The sequence below is a fragment of the Camelus ferus genome, chromosome 10 (genome assembly GCF_009834535.1).
Source record: "Camelus ferus isolate YT-003-E chromosome 10, BCGSAC_Cfer_1.0, whole genome shotgun sequence".
Taxonomy (NCBI): Eukaryota; Metazoa; Chordata; class Mammalia; order Artiodactyla; family Camelidae; genus Camelus; species Camelus ferus.
In genome coordinates, this window is record NC_045705.1 from 13,193,736 (window position 1) to 13,216,027 (window position 22,292).

A 22,292-nucleotide genomic window follows, 5' to 3' on the forward strand; every position below is an offset into this window, starting at 1 on the left:
ATTCACAGAGTTTACAGTTTTCTAGTCTTCAGCTGACGTGGAAGTACTGACTCTAACAGCTCCAGGACAGGAACAAATACCCTATAAATCACTTACATGCCACAAGGTTAGGTCTTTGGTGCCACTGAATTCCTCTTCCTTGAAGGTTCCCAAGTTACCAAGTGTCACTAGCTAGCTCTCATTTTATTTGTCCTAAAGTAACTCTCATGTCTTTCAAGGTGATTGAGTTTTAAATCAATGCTTAGACTCTGGCATATGATATGTAGGTTACTTTGTAAGGACCATAAACTTCTAGGGGGAAAAATGCTGTTTTCATTAATATGCTTAGTGTTTGTGCTTATAAGTTCTTAAAGAGTAGGCTGAATGATTTTTGAGGGCTTGTGGCTTGTGGGTACTCTCTCAAAATGTGTCCTTGGTGGATCAAGTGTCAAAGCAATCTCTAGCTTCTCTAGTGCAATCTGTGTACTGTGGTCCTTTTTGCCCTGCAAGCCATGCGCCTCGTGTCCTTTGGCATGCCCTTAGTTCTGTCAAACATTTTATCGTTCCTAGGTTATAGTTCCTGTGTGCAAACTCGTTCATCAGTTTGAAGTGATTTCACAAGTTTTTTTCCCCACCCAGGATAGACATGGTAGATGTTTTTCCCCTCTTAATGGAGGCACTGGGGATTGAACCAGGACCTCGCACACACGCAGCACATGCTCTGCTGCTGAGCTCTATCCCTCCACCCAACAGGTGGTAGATTTTAAAATGGGTCAGTGTTTGAATCTTTATATGTTCTTGTCTTATGTGCATCATAGAGGAATTTTACAGTCACTTCTTGAAGATTTTTTTCCACCAAATCTTCTTTTTTATATTTTGGCTGACATAATTTACCTACTTTGATTATTTAATCTGAAAATACTGATAAACTGTAAAAGTCACTCAAAATCCTACTACATACTATGGCATTATGTAAATCTATGCATCAATCACCTGCCTCAAAGATAATTACTATCGATTTGATGGATGTCCTTCTTGAATTCTTCCCAAATTAATATTATGTAAATAAATATAATATTTGTATTTATAATATGACATTTATATGCAATTTAACATTATATACAGCCATCTTTAACATTATATATGACTAGTATATCTGTGTATACGCACACATCATAAAAAGAAATTGTATCATACGTATCTGTGTTCAAATTAATTGGTTTCTGCTTAAGAGTATATACTGAACATCTTTGTGATTCAATGCATACACATTTATCTAATTCTTTTTAAATGATTGCATAGAGTTTGGTTGTATTTGTATACTATATATTATTCAACTAGCCCATTCTTGACTTATTCTTATTTATATTTCTTTCCTATTCGACCAGTGTTGCAACAAATATACTTGAACATGTATTTTTAAGCACTAATACCATTATATCTGTAGGATAGATTTTTAGAAGTGAATTGTTAGATTTAAGGATATGTATTTTTTAATTTAAATAAAAATTGACTAATTGATGTTTATGAATATTTTATAAAGGAAACATTATACTGTGCTATTTCTTATTGTTTTTGTATTTCCTATAGGAAAGCATTGGAAACCATTACATAACCAACTGGTTAAGGGGGTGTTGTTATATGTACCTATATATGTGTGTATATTCATGCAAAGTCTACCCTAAAATAAATTCAGTCAGCAACAAAGAGATGGATCTTTGAGATTATACAGATACAGCCTTTGAATGATGTAGAAACTGAATATTTTAGTTATGTAGCTATAAAATCCCTGAACAGGAAAAATGCTAGTAATCGTTTGATGTTAGCAAGGCTTCACCAACACGCTAAGACCACTATTTCATTTCTTTGATAACCAACCTTGAAAACCTTGACCTCAACAGTCAACAGCATTTTGTTTATATTTGTTGTTTACAGTGAATAGAGGAAAGAACCTATCTGTAAATTTAAATTACAGAGTGCTTCTCCTTTGATCTTTTTGCTCTTAGAGGCAACATTCTGTCTAGCCCAGAGCATCCAAATACTTGGCTCAGTTTTTTGCATCACATAGAATCATACTCTATAAGTTCATGAAGTGCCATGAAAACGGGTGATATTCTATTACAGAAAAAACCTCACACAACTCTTTATAACATTTGGTTTGGTACCAAGGGAGATCTCCAGGGCTGAAACTGTCTAAGACGATTAATAGAAAGTCTCTCCAGGTTCACACCCTCCCTTATTGTAAGTATTTTCTTATCCCAGAAGAGAAATGATGCAGAATGTAAATAATATGTTTCAAGGTTCTGATAGCAGAAATCCAACCAGAATGACTTTTATATTACATAACAGCGCAGTGACCTATGATTTAAAAGGAAATAGGCTGGAAGGAAGATGATAGAATGTTATTGTTGAAAGATAAAAGATTTTTAATAGTTCCTTTTCTTGATATTTGTGATAGGGACATGGATGTTCGATAATTCTTGACATTATAATTTTGACATTATAATTCTCATGGAATTTTTATTGTGTGTGTAGGCATATAAGAATGCAGGTGTGTGTGTTATACTTTATCTACATTCATGTACTGTATTTGTGTTTCATTCTTCTTTCACAAATGAGAAATACATTTATACATACTTTATGAAAAATACTGACAGAAAACTTAGATGAAAGAGAAGGCCAAAGCAATAATAGAAGAGAAAGAAAAGAGGTGACCTGCGCCAGGGAAGGGACTTGTGTATATTTACCTCTGGGTACTAGAAAGGCAAGGATGTGCTTACAGGCACAGATTTCCATAGTCTCTTAATTACTGGCTACATCCCATTTGCATTTCACGTCCTTTTCTATAGTTCTTCACAAACCTATTTATTGACATGAGGTCCTACCAACGCGTTTTGTTGACAACGTAAATGTACATTTAATGTGTCTCTGTGATGACTTTGCTAGATATTCCACCAGAGTGAGGTTTCTTTGTTTTTCAGAATCTGCCCTTGAAGAAGATTCCCTGCAAAGCCAGCGCGCCTTCAGGATCCTTTTTCGCCAGAGACAATACGGCAAATTTCCTATCCTGGTGCCGAGATTTAGGGGTAGACGAAACGTGTCTGTTTGAATCCGAAGGTTTGGGTATGTATTTGTTTCCGAATTTTTAGCTGATATAACATTACAGTTATTGTTGGTCAATGTAACTACCCAAACTAACTTTTTTTGTGTGGGATGTCATTTCACAGTCTGCTAACTTCAAAACAATTGTAGTTTGTTGTCAACTTGAGCCTTTGAAGGTAGAAAACTGCACCCTCTTACTCTTGGTCACCTTGTGCATAAAATAACAGGAACACAAGTAGCATAATTCTTTCCTGGCTAAAAACAAGTATATACAATGCAAAACTGGGGGTACTTGGAAAATGGAGAGTTAAATTTTACCACCAGGCTCTTACTTGGACTAGAAGGGTAGCTATTTATTCTTCAGCCAGCCATCAAGAGCCCTTTTGTCTTTTCGCCTCTACAAGTATGAAAACACCATCTGCCATAAGCTCTCTCTTTGTTGAAACTGATTTTTTTTTTTTCAGTTAGTTAATATCAGACAAGCAAGCAGGAGATTAGGATAATTGAAAATGACGGAATAAAAGGCAGATACCTTAGTGCCTGGGCCTACCCAGATATCTGGGGGAGAGGGGATTGGTTTGTTTTATGATTGAATTTTGGCAAATCCACTTCCAGACCATAGCGTCTGGTTTTGTATTTCCTTGGGTGAAAACATACATTGGACCATTCAGTGTTTTGACATTACTTGATACCTTTAAATGATCAGACCTCCTACAAGATCTAGTCCAGTATAACCCTAATATGGAAAATTTGGGGATTAAAGTTCAGTTCTAGTAAAGCGGAACTAAGTGAAGATAGGACACATTTAGAAGGGAAAACTGAAGCTTTGGTTCTTTTGCCTGAGGCTTTAAAAAAATCAATTCACAAAATCACATAATACTAAATATTAGCATCAAAGTAAGCTGAGCATCCTTCAGAGAGAACAAGGATGCAAATTGCCTCCCAACAAGGAAAATACTCTCTGCCTCTAGGCCTCGCAGAACAGTGTTCCCCTGCTGAACCCAGGAAATTGATGGCAGCCTCTAAAATCTTACTCACTTTATGTGCTTAAGGAGATTGGTGTTTGTACTAAGAGCTGATGTGATATGGAAAAGACTGTCATCAAATTTCTGAGAATTCTCTCAGCAGAGAATACCGTGAACTTAGACTAGAACATTTTATACCCGAAAGAAAAAATAAGCCAGAATAGTTGCACAGCAGCGCACTGTATGCAACACCGTGCTCCTTGAGTGCTCATTGTATACATGGGCTTTCAGCGTTCTTACTGTTTCCACACAGCAAAGTAAAACAGACTCAGTGGAGGACAGGCATGGATATAATTCTTTTTCATTCTGGTGGTTGTTTTACAAATGGATGTTAACTCTCAGGTTGATAGGAAACTATGTGAGAGGAAGATTATAGGAAAAGAGTGTGTGGCAAAATTATTTGTGAAAAAAAAATCCTTGCAAGACCTAGTCAATGTCTGCGTGTACACGCACACACATTTACATATATATATACACACACACACACACATACACACACACACATATATATATGTGTATATATGTATATACATTTTTAAAAATCAAATCTTCATCACAAGAAGTACACTTCATGTGTGGACAGTTAACATCATGATTTAAAATTCTGGCGTGCCCCTGCCTCGCTAAAGAATGGCTACGTCGGGGAACTGCTTTCTTTGTTTGGTAATTTGTTCATTGCACAGGTTTCCACTAAAAAAGCATTTTCCAGTGACGGCTACAGGCCAAGGAATTACCAGGAGCTGTGAATGTAAATATGATCTTGTCTCAGTTTTCTTAGCCCCTTAAGTTCTGCTGTTGATTGAACTAATAAACCTTTCAGCTGGACTCCAGGAAGCTTGAATGGCTTTTTAAAACCCCATTCATGTAATAAATAATACATTTTATCTTGAAACAGTAAAGCCTAAAGCAGCTTATAGAACAATGGCCCTGGTATATAAACACATACTCCAGAGCACATAAAATTATGCCAGGAAGAATTTTGAGATGGTTGAGTTCTTCACCCTGTTTGAAAAAAACCTGACTTTATATAAAAGAAAGCCCAGGATAATTTATATGCAATAACAATTGAGTATTTTGTTAAAATTTCTTTGATTTTTGATTATGTTCTTTAGTACCACTTAGCTTAGACCTTGCAATTAAAATGTATTTATATAGCCAAGAAATTTTAATAAGACCAAATGTTCAAGGCTATACAATTTTTTAAATAATTTTTAAATCTGTCAATACCAAACTAAATCATATAGTTAGGCTTTCTAGTTTGCTGCTCAATGAAAAGATAAATGTGAAATTTCTGCTGTTTAGAATAGGACACGAGGTGATGTGCAGTAGGCCCCGTGGAGACGGAAGAAGGGAGCCAATATCATAGCATTGACTTTAGGATTATTCAGAGACAGGAAACAGCCGTGCCCAGAGATGTGCGTATAATCAAGAGGAAGGACGATGAGAAATTCCAGGTCCCCAGGTGGAACCCGTTCTCCTTGGATTTTTCTTATTATTCACCGAGGGTGAGGAAGTGATTGAGCCACCGCCGCTGAAGGCCTTGGACTCCACAGAATTGACTTTCTTGGAACAGTAACACTGTGTCCTCTGCTTGATGTCTTTTCACACTTCACCTTTGAAAGGGAATTTAGGGCAAGGGTTTTTTTGCTTTTTTCCCTACCTCAAGATTTCATTTCAGTAGCACACAAGATGAAGAGCATCCTTTGTGTCCTAGGGTTTTGAACAGCAAATACAATGAAAAGATGCCCTGATGAAGGGGAAACATCTGTCTGAATGAATGATAAAGTAGATCACTGTACTGAGTGTATCAAGAGGCTTCTGTCTTTAGCTGTTCAAAGGTCTCTGCCTGCATAAAGCATTCTTATCTTTGTGGCAACTGATACGCCACCCTCTGTTGCCGTGCTATTTTGTACGATTATTTGTGAGAGGATCTTGATTCACAACTCAGTCTGTTCTCTTTCCACAACAGCTAATGACAAGAACTCTCAGTGGGTGGGGAAGCTATGCCAGCGATGCCCTGGGGAGGATGGGCAGCACCTTGCTCCATATGCTTCTCTCCTGCTTGTCTTTTTGATTCTTGGCGGATAACTTTCTGTACCACCATGCAATCAGATACAGAGTACAACCTGCAGTTTATCTTCAAAGACATTCTTGATAGAGAATGTTTCCTCTTTCAAATGTCAGTTCTTAGATCATAAGTTCAACTAATATCCCAAATGGTGTTTTGGAAATGAGCCAACTGAAAAATGGATAAATGTCATGGACACCCTATTCATAATAGACTTTCATATCTTTTTGGGGGGGTTTTCCTAAGTCCAAAAAAGATATAAAAATGTTTGACAATATCCCGAGCAATATTTTGGAAATGACCCAATAGAAAAATGGATAAATGTCACGAACAGCTTATTCGTAAAAGACTTACAGAAGTCCAAAAACAATATAAAAATGTTTGACCCCTTAATAATAAATAAAAACTATGAAGAATTAGCAAAGACTAAGAATTGTTTATTTAGTGTTGGGTTTGCAGGAAAACAGGGTCTCCTACAATTGCTGAAAAAAATTGAAAATCAGTATGCCTTCTTTGGAGGGCAATTTGACACTATGTATCAAAGATTTCAGAAATGCTCATAACCTCTTATCAAGTTGTTCTACTTCTAAAAGTTTATTTGAAGAAAGTAAGTAGAGATAGGCAATAGACTGTCCATTGAAATATTTTTAAGAGTCTGTGACATTTGGTGGCAGCTTAAACAAACTGTAGTCATCCATGGATACCAACCAAAAATAATATTCATAATATTTTTGAGACTAGTTAAGAATATGGGAAAATTATGGTATAATATGAACATGAGGTCAAGCATTTACATCTAGTAAATAACAATAAAATATGTTCAGAATTTGAAAGTAAGATAAATAGTAATTGGGTTGTAAGTGGAACCATTTTCTTCTTCAATTATCCATGAACAAGCTTCAGACAGTAAGCTGGTATGGCATGTAATCTGAAACATGAACAATTTTATTTATATTAAGATACAATTTGAACCAAGTTGCATAGAGGATTATTTATTGACATCAGTGTATTTTATAATCTGTGTATGATAAGGGCTGTTTCATATTGTTAAGGGTAAACATTTCAAGTGATTAGTTTCATACAACTACAGGAATAGATGACAAAAATTTTTGTGTGTGTTGTGGGACACACTTTAACTTTTTGGTTCTGCATGTAATGCTCACTGACAAGTCCACTATTCAAACCATGCTGATGTATAAGTCAGTACATTGAAGGGGATTTCCTTTCTCATGTCTCTGATTTATTAAGATTATTAATTGGTTTTATTGGATTTCTTAAAAATATTTAGGATTGTGCTTTATGTTAAAAAGATGTACATGAACATTTTCTTGACTTCAAAAAGTATGTAGCTTATCAGCCTAAACACAAAATATTCCCCTGGTAATTATCTTAAAAGAAAAGAACTTTCAATTCTGGAGTAAAGAAAAAAATGTTTAGAAAATTCTAGGTGTGAAAGCATTTCAATTTTCAGTTTCACAGAGATGTAAAACTTATCACACCATATTAATCAATAATCTTCCTAACAGTAATGTAATATGTTTTCAAAGGTTAGATACCTTAACCACCTTTTTGAAATAATGCTGAATATGTTTATATGGCTTACTTTTTATCATTTAGATTTAGACCAGATTGATGACTTATTCTCAATCTTAAAAAGGTTTAAAGTATGAATCCTAAAATGAATGCTCTATGATTTTTTTTCTAAGGTATTTTAAGTAGGAACTACTTCCTTAAATTAGTGATATTTTTGCATAGAGGATTTATTATTTGTAATGTACTTTAGCACACTGATTTAGAGATTATTACGTTAGCTTAATGTTTTCCCCAGATCTTTGTTTTTATTTTGTTCTGTTTGTATAGATTCTAATGAGCTAGGAGATGGGAGAAAGAAAAACGGCTTGGGGAGGGGGGTACTTGAAATATGCACAGATTTTTGCTTGCTGTAATTGTGTCAATATCATTATGTTATTGGATGATTATAGGATTTGGAGGCCAGTGACTATTCTTCACCTATTTCTCTGAGAAAGAATCTCCTCAGCAAGAAAAGGGTTTGCTATCTGCTGTGCTAGCATGCAAATGTGTGTGATTTGTTTTTCATTCTTACTTTGTGTTCGTGTTTGCTGTGTGGCCCTGTCTTCTTTTGATGCATGACTCTGAAGGGCAGTTTTATACAATTCTTTGTTCTATCAAATACTGGTCAGGCACTGACCTACCTACGGTTATTGCTTTGATGTCACTGCACAAAAGTGAAAAGGATTGTATGTGGATTTTTAAGCATTAACATTTCCCATTTTATACCTATTGCATCAGAAAAAAAGCATCTCTGCCTGCCTTCCAGTGTTTGACAAATCACCCCTTCTTGTTGTCGTCGTCTGTACTGGGATTATATGAGTATTTCTGTTAAAAAAAAAAAAAAGCTATATTACTTTGATTAATATTAATGTAGGATAATAATTTCAGGACACCAAATCATCTCTGGATTATTTATATTCCCAGTATTTCTTGCCCAGGAACAATTTATTTTAGACTTTGGACTTTTTAACACCTGTTCTCATAGAGGACTTTAATATCATCTCACTTCACTCTTTAGAGCGCAGAAACTCTCTCTAAATATAACCATTTGTCCCTATGTCAGAAAAGAAAAAATGTAAGAGCGAGCAGTATGGAATCTAAGAGAACCAAATGTCTCTCAGGAGTAATAGGTGTATCAAGGGTTTGACGGAGTCAGGGTCGAGTTAGGAAAGTGGTCAGCCTTCTAGCTTTTCCAGGATCAAATTTTCACTATGCAATATTCAATAATAACACTATATGCACAATAACAGTAGCCAAGGTCATGTGCCCCCATATCTAATCTCCCAAAAACCGCCATTCTAGAAGCAAAGATGCTAGGTTAGGACCTAGAGAATTAAATAACTTGCAGAATATTACACAGCTTCTAAATGACCCAGCTAGGATTTGATTTCAGATCCACTTGCCTCCAAAGATCATGTCCCCGTATTACAGAAAGCTATGCTTTGTATGAGATAATTTTAGTTCATATGACTATTTCAAGTAAAAGAAAAAATAAAATATAAATGTAAACCAAATTAGAAAAGACTCTTGCCTCCTATTGCTGCTCTGAGTGATAGTGACTTAATCCATTAATTCCACATAAAGTCTGGGTGCTGGAGACAGAAAGGGCATACTTGCCCCAGGACATCTCCTGATTTAGGGGCGAAGGGAATTAACCACATTGATTAGCTACATTTTATTCTATGCATGTTCCATTACTGATGAGATTATGAATAAATTTTCCTTGTTTATATGAATTTTATGGATGTTGCATCCTGTTTTAAAGTGAATAGTGATTCTGAGAAATGTGTATACACACACTCCCAGCATCCATTAGTTTGTGGGGTTTATTCTTATTTGCCTTTTCTTCTCTCTCGCCTTCCCCAGATCCGTTTTAAGGCACCTAAATTCCTGTTCTATTCCTAATTGCCTCCTACCTTTAAACTCAAAGATTTCTGCATGTTACTTACTGGGAGTGACATGACGTGGAGGGCCATCTCTTCACTTTCTTGAGAAGGATCTTTTGTACCTTATAGATCCTGACAGGTGATAAATGCCCATAATACCCATTAAGGGCTAATCCAATGCACAAATTCTTTTTCCTCCACTCATCATCATCACTTTATCCTCTTTATCATCACTGTTATCCTGAACATTGCTAGAGCACATTCCATATATCAAAGCACATTTGAACATTTTTGACCAAATAGATAAAGAATTATACCTGATGTTTATTATAGTAATCATAACATTGATTAATATAATGATTCTCAAACTTCCACGTGCATATCCATTGCCTGGGGAGCTTGTTTAAATGTAAATTTTGATCAGTAAGTCTGGGGTGGGACCCAGTAATTTGCATTTTTATCAAGCTCTCAGCTGATGCCAATCCTACTGGTTTGTGGACCACCACTTAAGTAGCAAGGGAGTAAAGTTTGAGTGCTTACTGTATACCATATACCCTTAACCATAAAATTACCTCATAAGAAAGAGCGAGTAGAACGCAGGTTTTAGAAATAAGAAAATGATGTAGCCTTGCCTGGAACCCGAGTCTTCTGACATCGAGCTGGTTCTATCTTCTATTATATCACTCTTTCTGAGTATTCTCTGAACCTGTTCTCTACTCTGGGAAGGTGGGCAGCTTTTAATTTATGATATTTTCACAATGTAATATTCAGTCCCAAATACAATTCTTTCAAATTTTCTTTCTAAATATAAATCCAAAAATTCAGTTTCTTTCAAAACCAACATGAATATTGTAGCCTCTAATGTGTGGAACCCAAATAGCCAACACAATGGTCATGCTTTCTTTCTTTCTTTTTTTTTTTTTTTTTTTTTTTGACCATCTGTTTAAACTTAATATATTTAGCTAAACTATACACTCATGGTCTAATGCATTTTATCCTTGCGGATTCTGTGACACTGAATCTCTATCCCTTGCTTTAGCGGAAGGTCTCATTTCTATTCCTGGAGCTCACAGCATTCCATTTGACATTTGAAGCCCATGAGATTTTTATAGAATCTAGGTTATAAGACTGAGTCTCTTGCCACACAGTTTTGAATAGAGATCTGTGTTACTTCTCCCAGAGGTGTCCTGCCTTATACTTTTCTTTGAAATGGTTTTGATTATTTAAAAAGAAGTCTCCAACGATAAAACCTTTTGCATAATAGTCACCAGCAGCTGGAGAGCTTTTCATTTGTTCTGAAGAGAATTTATTCAGAGGAAAGAAAGTGATAGTGGCCCCCTCTGCTATTCATAACTCAAAGCAAAAGACCATATTAATGTTGCAGTGATAGAATGAAAAATGTTTTCTACCATAAACTTCAGTGTAAGTAGATATTCCCTTATGTTTTTGAAAAGACAAATCAGTAAATGTCTTTAAAATGAATAGCACATATGACTCAACACAAAGGCTTTAAGTTCAAATGCAGTGCACTAAAAGTTGTCTTTCTTATCATCCTGACAAAAACATGCATCCATATATATAATAAATATATAATCACCTTAGGTAATTTATTGAAAATGGGCTCATCTAAATTATTTTATTCCCAGAGATGGACAAAAATTGATGGTAAGATGTTTAGTGTTTCATAAAATGACATGTTCTAATAAAATTGTTACTTAAGTTTTATATTTAGCACAAACTCACAGTAATGATAGGATATCTGCTGTATATCTGTCTATATATGCTGGCCAAATTGACCTACTTAATCTTAGATTATATTTAGAAATAACTGCTTTTTATATAATATAAATGATAAAATATTCAAAATATACTTATTATAATGACCACTTTAAATTATACACATCTATCAATAGTAATTTTTTTTATTCTGAAGTTTCTTCCACTACTTAGAATGGTGACTGACACTTGATAGTTGCACAGAAAAAAAAATGCTTATAGAAAAAACGAGAGTGTATTAATGTTGATTAAGCCAAATGAAGATAATCTTTAAACAAATAATTTATAATAATAATAATAATAATAATAAAAGCAATAATAAAAAACTAACGTTGGGCAAGTTTTCCCACATGCCCAACACTGGCTAAGAATAGCAATAAATATTATTTTGTTTAATCCTCACAAAAATATGGCAAAATATTATTTTCCCTCAGAAAAGTGAGATTTTATAGAGTAATCTCCCCAAATAACATAACTAGTAAACCTTAGATCTCACCCTCAGACCCAGATCTTCGTGGCTGCAATCCCCCCACCAGCCACTATACTCTTTCCATCTATTAACTTTAGTTTAGAACTTGCTTGAGTGCAAAACCCAAACACAGTCACCTGTTTGGTATCATGGAGAACCTACTTAAAGACTCTTGAATTTAACTTGATAGAATAAAGGAAGAGTGCTTGTTTTATAATTAAATGAACATTTGCATCATTTAAATTCTTGCCTTTCCTAAAGATGCTAGGTAAGATTTTAGTCTTTATTCAGTTTGTTCATTGTCACAGCTACTGTCATCACCACATAACTGCCATCATCCTTAGTACTGGGAGACATAATGTTGAGTAATTACTCTGTTCTAGGTGTTGTGCCAAGTTATGACCCTCTGTAGATTTAAGTCATTCATTGCTTTCTAGTCATCAAACATGATTTTTTGGCCATTATAGGCCAGGCATGATATGCCCAGTATTAAAAAATCCATTAATACGTGAGACAATATTATAGGTGTATTTTGAAGCAATAATGCAATTAATTGCTTTATTAAAGTTAACATCACCAAGAAAACTGAGAAGTAAAACATCATCTTTCTATTATCATTCTCCTAAGAAATGAGGCCGAGAGGTTTATTTGTCTTAAATTTTATAAGCTGATTCCGATAAGGATCTAAAATGCAGAATCATGTAGTTACTTTTCAGTTCGCCAAATTGATTATCTAATGAGTCCATGGCAGGTTTGATATTTGAGTGTTGGCATGCAAAAGCTGATTTATGTTGATAGCTGAACTGAGAAAGCAAAGAAATACACAATCACAGTGCATCCTACTTATCACATTGTCTTTCGTATGTTGCCCACGTTACTGTTTTTCTTCAGAATGAATTTTGTTTTTCATAAGATGTATTTATTTACTTCCAATGCTTATACAGTCCTCAAAATAAGTACAGTAAGCTGGCTAAGGAATCACCATAGTTGGACACATTACTTTTTATAGTTGGTTGTTGACTGCACACCGACACCATTTGGTCAGTTCACTAATAATTCTCCTGTTTTGACACTGTTTCCATCATGAAATGCATGACTTTGTATCCAAGTCTCCCTGAGCCTTACCACTTGCTTCACACAGCTTTCACGGAAGATGAGGGTAACAGCAGGGCCTTAAAGATCCTCTCCTCGGCTTTCATGTATTCCTTTCTCCTGTCTGTTATTATGTTTGTTATTCTGTACCATCGAAAGGATTTAAAAAAAAAAAGTCCAAATCAGAAGAAATTGATTATCTAGATAGGGAGATTGATTTTCATTTGTTTGCTTTTGTTTTGTGATGTTTGTTATTGTTTTCTATTTGAAATTGATACCTCTGTGATATTACAGTCCGTATGTTTCATTGCATCGAAGTTGATTTAATATATCAAAGTTGTGAAGTTTGTATCTTTCAGCCAGAGTCAACTAGGAGTGTACTTGAAACTGGAGGTAGTAAATATATTTATTTTAAGCCCCTTTCATTAGAAGTAATTTTAGGCTTCCCCAACTTGAGTTTTGTGACAATTCACTAAAGGTCAGCTAAAACTAAAATTTGTATTACTGGGATTGGAAGTATTCTGTAATTCAGATTTCCCATAATGAATTCTGTTTTAATGAGCATTGCTAATGAGATTCGAACTTATTTTGAAAGCTTTAAAAATGACATTTTATAACAAGGTCATAAATTTTTGTCTGTTGAAAGCCAAGTGAAATCATATACTTTTACAATCCAAATAAATGTATTTTTCTATTCACACACTCCCAATAAATTCCATTCTGGTGTCAGTGGCAAATATTGTCACTACCATAATCTGTGGAGAGAAGAGATTAGATAATTAGGTTGAAGAATTAGAATAATGCTGAGAAATTAAATTATTATAAAATTCTGTGTTTAAGGATTGAAGCAATATTGCTATTTTTCTTAAGTTTATCAATAAGCCAGTATTTTTTAAATCAAGATATTGTGTCTATGTAAAGACCATTCTCAGTGTTATCTTCCCCTCCCCATAAATGTTGTCTTTATTAGGTGCTGAATATAATAAACACTTTTAAAAGTTTCTAGGTTAAAAAAGAGCAGTGTAAGGAGTACATACTCCTCTGATAGGCTCAATAAACGGAAGTATGGTTTGCCACCACTGCTAAATGGGTCCAAAGCAGTTGGTGAAGCAAAATTATTAAGTAATTAGATTATTTTAGAATAGAAATATCAATGCAAAGAACTGTCTTCTAATTTGCTCATTTTATGGGCAAAACTGGCTTATTGTATATATTGGTATATATTTACAAAAACCAGTCAGTTGAAAGTGTTTCTTTCTAAACAATCATTTAATCAGATTTGGTTAGGAGAAGACATTATTTCAAGAGCTCACTTGACATTATTGTTTGGAGGCTAACAAAGGACTGTGATGTGTAATTTTTTAATCCTTATTCATTGCATTATTTTTGCTAAAGTCAGTAGTGAAGATAGAGTCAGGATTTTTAAAAATCCAGTCTTTGCTCCATAGTCTTACATGTGTGATGCGTTTTTAAGTATCTATCAACTATGTATAGCATAATTACAGCTACATGTTTTTCCAACATTGACTTACTAATAATAACTAATTGAAGAAAGTGTTTTCAGGGTGGGATTTCCTGAGATTCATGGCTTTTGGGAGGAAAGTTGGGCAAAGTATTCTGAAAACTTCAGTAGAGCTAAGTGTACTGTGGGGTAGGATGGTTTCTGTGAATGTTGGAATGAAGACTAGCCCATTTACTGGGACCATGCAGGATGAGGGGTCATTGTCAAGCCTGTTCCCCACTGAGCTGCTTTACAATTCCTTCTTTTGTAAAGGTGTCCACCTCTGTCTTGTCTTTCAGTCCTCCACAAGCAACCCAGAGAAGTGTGTCTCTGTTTGCTAGAGCTTGGCCGGATTGCAGCCAGGTAGGTCACACTGCTGCCAGAATGTCAAGACACGGACCGTCTCAGCAGTCCGAGCCGCTGAGAAGCTTGCTGGCTTTTCATTGTTCATGTTTAATCTGGATGGTGAAAAGTGACTCCTTCAAATATGATCAGTACAAACATCTCAAGAGCAGTTGTTCAAACTGAAAGTGTACCACCAGGATTCTTAATATCATCGCCTTATTGTCAAAGTCACTATGTTTAAGCATTTGCTAAATATCCTTTCATTAGGTACATTTCCCTTCCCCAACTCTTTCGTAGGAGGTAGGCGAGGCTCTTGTCCATGAAGTTGTATATGACAATTGCCCTTTCCTTGGTAGGAACCCTATTCCCTTTTATGCACTTTCCCATCTCCTTCACCCCTCTCTTCCTGTTTACTCTTTAATAATTTCCAACTTTCTTTCTTGTTTCTTTTTCTTCATTTTTTCCATTGAACATCTCATCCCTTAGCTCTTTTAGTTTCTACTTCTGAGTGGGGGTGGGTGGCAGTTTTAAAATGATTCTCCATCTTTTGATTAGAAAAAGACATAGAATATTATCCTTCATAGGTAGAGACATCTTTGGAATCTTTTTCTTCTAGAAAAAAAATAGTGATTGTGGAAATCACAATCATAGCTAAACCAGCAAAGAAAGGGACTTATTAGCATAGCCGAATTGATTTGGTTTCATGTCTTCTCCTTTACTACATTGCAAATCATCAAACAAGGCTTCTGACAGTTTTATAAAGCTCAGAGAAGTAGAAATGAAGAAATAACGGTTAACTTTGGAATTAATTGGAAGATGTTTTCTCATCCAGATCTGGGTATAATTTTAGCGTTGAGATCAGATGAACCAGAAAGTTATAGTAAGAGCTAACTCTGGATGTTCTCAAAGAGAAAGCTACAAAGAAAATCCAGGAAAGGGAAATACAAGGTGTGCACATCAGCAAATTACAGCAATGAGTAGAAAACTTGTTGCCAGTGAACAACCTTTTTTTTTTGATCCAATGGGAAATTAGCCCATAATCAGAGAAGTAAGCCCAATTTCTTTAAAGCATCATAGTCAACATAATCTTCACAAATTGTACATCAGGTATAAGTTTTACTTTATCATAATAATTGGGTAAGAGAAAGATTGTTTTAATTTTTAAAAAAATAAAATTAAATATGACTGAGGCTTTGCTCAACAAGGAGTGAAAAAAATCAGTCTGAGACATTTAGGGATCCCCCTCCTTCCCCACACCATTCCCAGATGTACGTTGTGTGGCGGCCTCCGGAGAGGGTCCCCAGTCTTCCAGCCACTCAGGTCTCTGCCACTCAGGCACAGTTCGTAGTGTCTCGCTGTTTCTTAGGACCCCATTCCCTGTCAGTGCTGTCACTTCCTTGGGTTCCAGGAGGGAGCAAGACAAAGATGCCTGTCCCTCTTAGGACTCTGCTGATTCAGTCTTCCACCAAATTTAAGGCTACTGACATGCAGGACAAACAAATTTGAGTCAAAGGACTCAGGCTCGTGTCCTTGGGCTTAACAGATATCCCATAAGAAAGGTGAAGTTAAAAATACAGGAGAAGGGAAAAAAAAGAAAAAAAATGAAACAAACAAACAAACAAAACAACAACTGAAAAAAAAAAAGAGAAAAAAAGAAAAAATACAGGAAGGAGGAATACACACAAAGTAAAATCAGTAAATGAACTGATGCCCCTGAAATGTTAGAGTAAAAGAAAGTTTGTCTAGAGTTCCTCTTTAATAGAAGCCTGGGCAGAAGAATTTCATTTAGTTGTTTCTTTAGTTACATCATTAGAATATTCTGAAATGCCAGATCCCATTTTTTTGCCTTAATAATCGAAATATGTGGATCAAATTGGCATTCTGAGCTTCGTGATCTAGAGGTGGAAAGAAGTGGCGTGGCTACAGGATTAGCTGCGCGTTGTCATTTTCCTCCTGTTTAGTGTGCTTTATTTGTCTGCCTTCTGGATTTCTTTTCGTTTTTGTTTTTTTTTTTTGTAATTATACTTTGTGTACTACCTGCACACTCTGTTAGGAATCCTGCTGAACTAAGCCGTCTAACTATGACCAAGTCATCAAAAGAGAAGGCATGTTACCCAGTGATAAAATCCCCTTAGAAGTTACCTCTCCTCCAGCTCTGACTTCGGCATAAATTGACCCTTGCCATGGTGTATAAAACAAATTAATATCTTGGTTAACAAAAGGGAGTCATAATGGCCTGGTCAGTTTGAAGGGGAAGCATTATATGAAATGTTTTGCGGGGGGACTTTTTTCCCCCAGCTATTTTAAAATTGAGATTCTGGACTACTCCATTTTTTAAAGCCACTTTATTGAGATACGAGTGACACACAAAATGCTGTGCATACTTAATGTCAACAACTTGCTGAGTGTGGATGTAAGTATACATCTATGAAACCATCACCAACCACATCTCTGCCATAAACGTACCTACCACCTCCAAAAGTTTCCTCCTGCCTCCTGTATTATTATTATTATTAGTGATAAGAATGGATTGCAACATTTCTGACCACACTTTATGACTATGTGAACTGATAAAGCAGAGATTATTCACATTACCCCAAAAAATTACTGATTTCTCAAAGCAATTATCTAAGGATTAAGACAACACATTACAACATTCAACGTGTAAATTTTGCTTTTTATCTTCTTCACCTACTTCACCAGTGTGAAGTATTCGACACTTCTGCTGAAAAAGAGAGAATATGCTAAGAGACAATTCGGGGTATTACTTTTACATGCAGGATAAGGTTCAACAGCTGAATATCAATTGGACAGATTGAACATTTAAGTATAAATGTCTATTTAAGTTTCTCTCTGTACACATTTGAAGTTTTTTTTCTTAATTTTAGTGAAAGTTCAGTTGTGCTTTACAATCAGCAACTCCAATAAACTCAAATGTCTCTACCTTAGCCCTATGTTGAAGCATAAAAGCTGAAAGAAAAAAAGAGAAGTGCATCATCCCCATTTTATTTTATTCCTCAATTTTTCTTTGGCTGTATTAAATCTTTACTAGATCATTGCACTTGTGCTTCCTTCTCCCCCTACTCCTCTACAGAGGATTACATAGATTATTGAAATAAGACAGAGTTGGCCAAAACTAGAAGTGATTTTGGGAGCGCTCTCAAGAACCACAGCATTCATTTGTACACACAGCAGATGAGATTTGATTGTAACAAAGCAAGTTCCCAGTACAATCTTGTGAATTTTGTGGGTTTTACCCAATAGCGGACACGTTTTTGTATTTGATTCTAAACATTTACTTCTCAAAATGGCATAGATATCATCTTAAAATCATCCACATCACTTCAGAAAAGATTCACAAAATGTTTCTGATTCTCTGCCATCATGTCTTGCCTGGGAACACTTTGTGAAGCTCCTTAGAGAGCCATAGACGTCTCTGAATTCTGAGAGGGGTGTGAGACGACTTATTTTTGTTCTCATGGGCCACAGTTCCCTTTATTTTCAACTAAATAGAGTGATCATCACTGGAGAGTGAAATCCCTCCGTTAATATTTCAGAAACTATGTCAGTTTCTGAGTGTAAAAGTTGCACATTTGCCTTCTGCAAAGTAAACCACTCAGCAAAACCAGGTCATTAAATCTCAAAGATCTTTTTAATGAGAGTGTTTTGATATTCATTGCTAAAAAAATTGCTATGAATTCAGCCTTTCAACAGACTGCAGAATTAAGATTAGCTTTGCGATAAGAGTTAAACAAAAAGAAAGCGCTTTTCATATTTTGATTTGGGGCTATGATCAACTGTCAGCTTCAGAGGGAAGCTTTTTTATATTTTTATTTTTGACTGCTTCCTTGATTTTGAACAAAATTTATGACCATTCCAAAGAAATATGCTTTGTGGATATTTTCGTTAGTCTCCTATTTCAATCCATGCCCCCAATGAAATGTTACTTAAAATAAAATATTCTTATACAAGGCTTAATAATTAACTCATCCTTTTTAAAGAGCTTGACTCTGACTGCCAAGAGTAAAACTTGTTTTCACATGAGTGAAATTTCCTTCCAGATTTAAATATATCTTTAAATTACTTTAAAGCAGAATAAAAAAATGGGCCAAAAACTCACTTGCAAGAATCTATAAGCTGTCTGTTACATGCCTTAAGAAGGGGGAATGTCTAAACTTTATCCCTCCAACTCTAGTAAAATAGGTCCCAGATGTCTCTCCTTTGAAAATTATAGTCTGCTTAATAGTTTGAGTACATTTTCTAGTGCAAGGCTCAGTTTGGGGACTCAAATTATTTCATCTAGACCAATCTCAAAAATTACAGTCAGGTGCCAGAAAAATGAGAAGTCTTCCTAGGATCTTATCATCAAGTCATTAACCATGGACCCTTTCCCTAGCACTTTGCATTTTTCAATGAGCCCACAAAAATGATAATAAAGTGTTGCCATTTCAGTGTTCTCCCTGCTTTCATATCACTGGAGTATACAGATGTGAAGATTTGATTTTAGTGGATTCAACCTTCTTGCTATCTTTAGTTGACCCTTATTCAGTTTGAAAGCAGTAATTGTCCCCGTCCCCTGAAGCTTTAAAATTTTGTAGTTGGAAAAGAGTAAAAAAAAAAAAAAAAAAAAAAAAGTAGAAGTTTCGAAAACCTTATAGACAAAATCGAAATATAAAGTGGTATAGAGTTAATCACGGAAACAGAACGAAGCAGCTTTTTGGAGAGCAAAAAAAGAGACCTATTTGGTGACTAAGTTGGCTTCAGGTGCGGGCCCACAACCCAAGGGGAATTTCATGATTTACAGCCTGTTGACATCTCCAGACAGACAGGAAGCCAATGAATCGTATTTAAGTGTGCATTTCAGGACTGGCTGACTATACCTTAGGCAGCTTCAAGTATTCAAAAGCCAATATAAGCAGAGATTTGGGGTTTAGTGTTGATTTTCTATGTTCAGTGGCATAGCTAATTTTCAGCATTCCCAGGTAAAGAAAAATCTCCAGGGCAAAATTTTCCACGTATGACTTTGTTACCAACTTCATTTGAACTTAGTCTGCTTTGTATTGGACATGGAATGGAGCCTGTTGTTTCTCTAATATTTCTTATTGTTTCACTTTGTTAAAAAAAAAAAAAAAAGAAGAAGAAAGAAAAAGAAAAAATTGTGCAACCAACCTCTTCCTGAAAGGTGGCATGAATCCACCTACAATTACAAATGAAATCATATTTTCCAATTGACTTAATTTATACTTTAAAATATGATGTTTTCACTTATGACTGACTTTTAATTGGCTGTGAATTCAAGTGTGTTAAATTCCTCTAGCTTCCCTGCCCAGTATATGTTATTCTGTTAAGAATATTAAACAGAAGAAAACATTACACCTTGATGGAACTAAAAATTCAAGGAAGTCTAGAGGGATTAAAAAGGGTTGTCTGCTGAAGTTCTGCCAATGAGTTAGTAGCAACGCTGAATTTATAACTTGTTCTGCCAGGCTCCAGCACTGAGATATTTCTGCTGTTCCACAGCTCTAGGAAAATTAATTTCACGAAACCCTATAAGCCTGTATACTCAGTTCTTTTGTAAAGGATACAAACAATAGTAATAATATGTAACAATAGTAACTACACTACTTTACATGTTAATGTTGAGGCTGTTACATTATTTCACTGGATGGTATAATATAGTGTAAAAAATTAAAACTTTGGCAGAAGGACCTCAAGGCTGCAGGTTCCTAGTTGAGCAAATTTGATGCATCAATTATCAAGTCATCTCAGTGGTGGTGCCGTGCATCAGGCCTATACTAAGCATGTAATGGATGCTGTTTTAATTCCTTCTAACAATAATGAAACACAGGGATTGGAATCTCCATTTTACAGTGAAATAAAACTGAGGCTCAGAAATCATGTATGTCAAGGTGCCCAAATGTTCCAGACACATGGAAGACATTCAACACCAGTTGTTCTTCTAACATTCTACCTCCCCCACCCTCCCCTGCTATGTCAGACCTCTATGGCAGGCCATTTTCCCCTTTACTTTCCTGATAGAAAACAGACTCTTAGAGGTTAAGTGATTTTGCTAAATTTAAAGAGTAGGTTAATGGCAGAGTTAGCTCAAGTCTGCCTCAGGGAAGAATGCTACCCAAACCCCTAAGTGAATATTGTTGGTACTTGTCAACGGTAATGAGCTGCTGTGTTATGTGTAATTAATGAATGTTAGAGAGGTAAAAATGATAGGGTTTAAAGTCTTCTAGAAGAACATTTTTTGAGGGTAAAACATTTGATGTATTTTGTTTAAGTGATACGCAGTGAAAGATCCAAAACAGTGAAATCTAATTCACCTTTGGAACCTGAAATCATTGTTATAGGAGAATGCAGGATTTTTTTTTTTTTTAATTCAGCAGTAGCTATTAAGTAGCTGCTGTGTGCCAGAATCTGTGCTCTCTGCTGGGGATGCTGTGAATCAGACAGTGGTCTCTACTGTTACAGAATCTGCAGTCTATTGCAGTTTCTACTAATGTCCCGTGGACTGGCTAAGAGGCATAGAAGGTTAGAAATATGATACATAGTGCCTCGGTCTTTTAGCTAATGATTTCTGCTAACTCAGAATGACTCTGGTCACTAGAGGCAGTCATCAGAACAGCAATTGTTATTTGAGTTGTGCCTGCTTAAACTGCTTTGTACTGAATTCTAACTCCTGTAAGTTTTCCAGCTCTCAAAGGGCACCTGCCATCTGTGTGGTGATGTCAGTTAAAATAACAAGCCATGAGAACAGGACGATAACCTCAGCTTTTACATTAATGATGTCTTAATATACTATTCACTCACTCTAAGGTACTAGACATATTGCCAACACATTTATCCTCTCTACATAGACTATTTACTTTATAGATTATCCATTACCTTTTTTTTTTTAATTTCCAAGTGACTTTTTCCTTTGCTTTCTAACACATGATCACCTACTTAAAATATCAGAGAAAATCTGGATTTGCATTTGCTTTGTCCTGCTGCTTAGCTAGTTCTGTACCTTCTCTGGATCTGTTTTATTTATTCTGTAAAAATGAAAGAGTCTAGCTACACAAACCCAAAGATCCTTCCTGACCCTCAAATTCTAGAGTTATCTTTGGCCTCCTCCACCTGGGTAAAATTGATATGGATCTCGGAAAACAAACCGATTTTAAATTTAGCCTAAGGGAAATATGATTAGGGGAGGTAAGAATGCTGTTAACAACTGCATCTCTCTCTTTGAACTTCTGTGGCACTTGTAATTTACAACACATAATTAAGAAAAAAAATTATTATTCCAAATTGTTCTCTGTTCATTTTCTTTCCTGGTAACGCCGTACATGCTTTCATTATGTGGTTCTTAAGTGTATTGACCATTCTACATTGTTCCGGGTCCATAAAGGTGTACAATTAACAGTGAATTTCTTCTCTGTTAATTCACTTGAGGACATTTATTTTTGGGAGACTGCTGTTTTCAACT

The 22,292-nt window shown here is 35.5% G+C and overlaps 1 protein-coding gene across 3 annotated transcripts in view; it reads left to right on the forward strand.

Annotated features, from left to right (window-relative positions):
- Positions 1-22,292, forward strand: part of GAS2 (growth arrest specific 2) — a 119,869-nt gene that overhangs the window by 41,106 nt on the left and 56,471 nt on the right. For all 3 annotated transcript variants that reach the window (XR_004323114.1, XM_032488375.1, XM_032488374.1), the window contains 2 exons: positions 2,961-3,102; positions 14,770-14,833. Coding sequence is in view for 2 of the 3 variants with exons in the window: in XM_032488375.1 (XP_032344266.1) it covers positions 2,961-3,102; positions 14,770-14,833 (206 nt within the window). In the remaining variant the exon portion in view is untranslated. The remainder of the gene's footprint in view (positions 1-2,960; positions 3,103-14,769; positions 14,834-22,292) is intronic.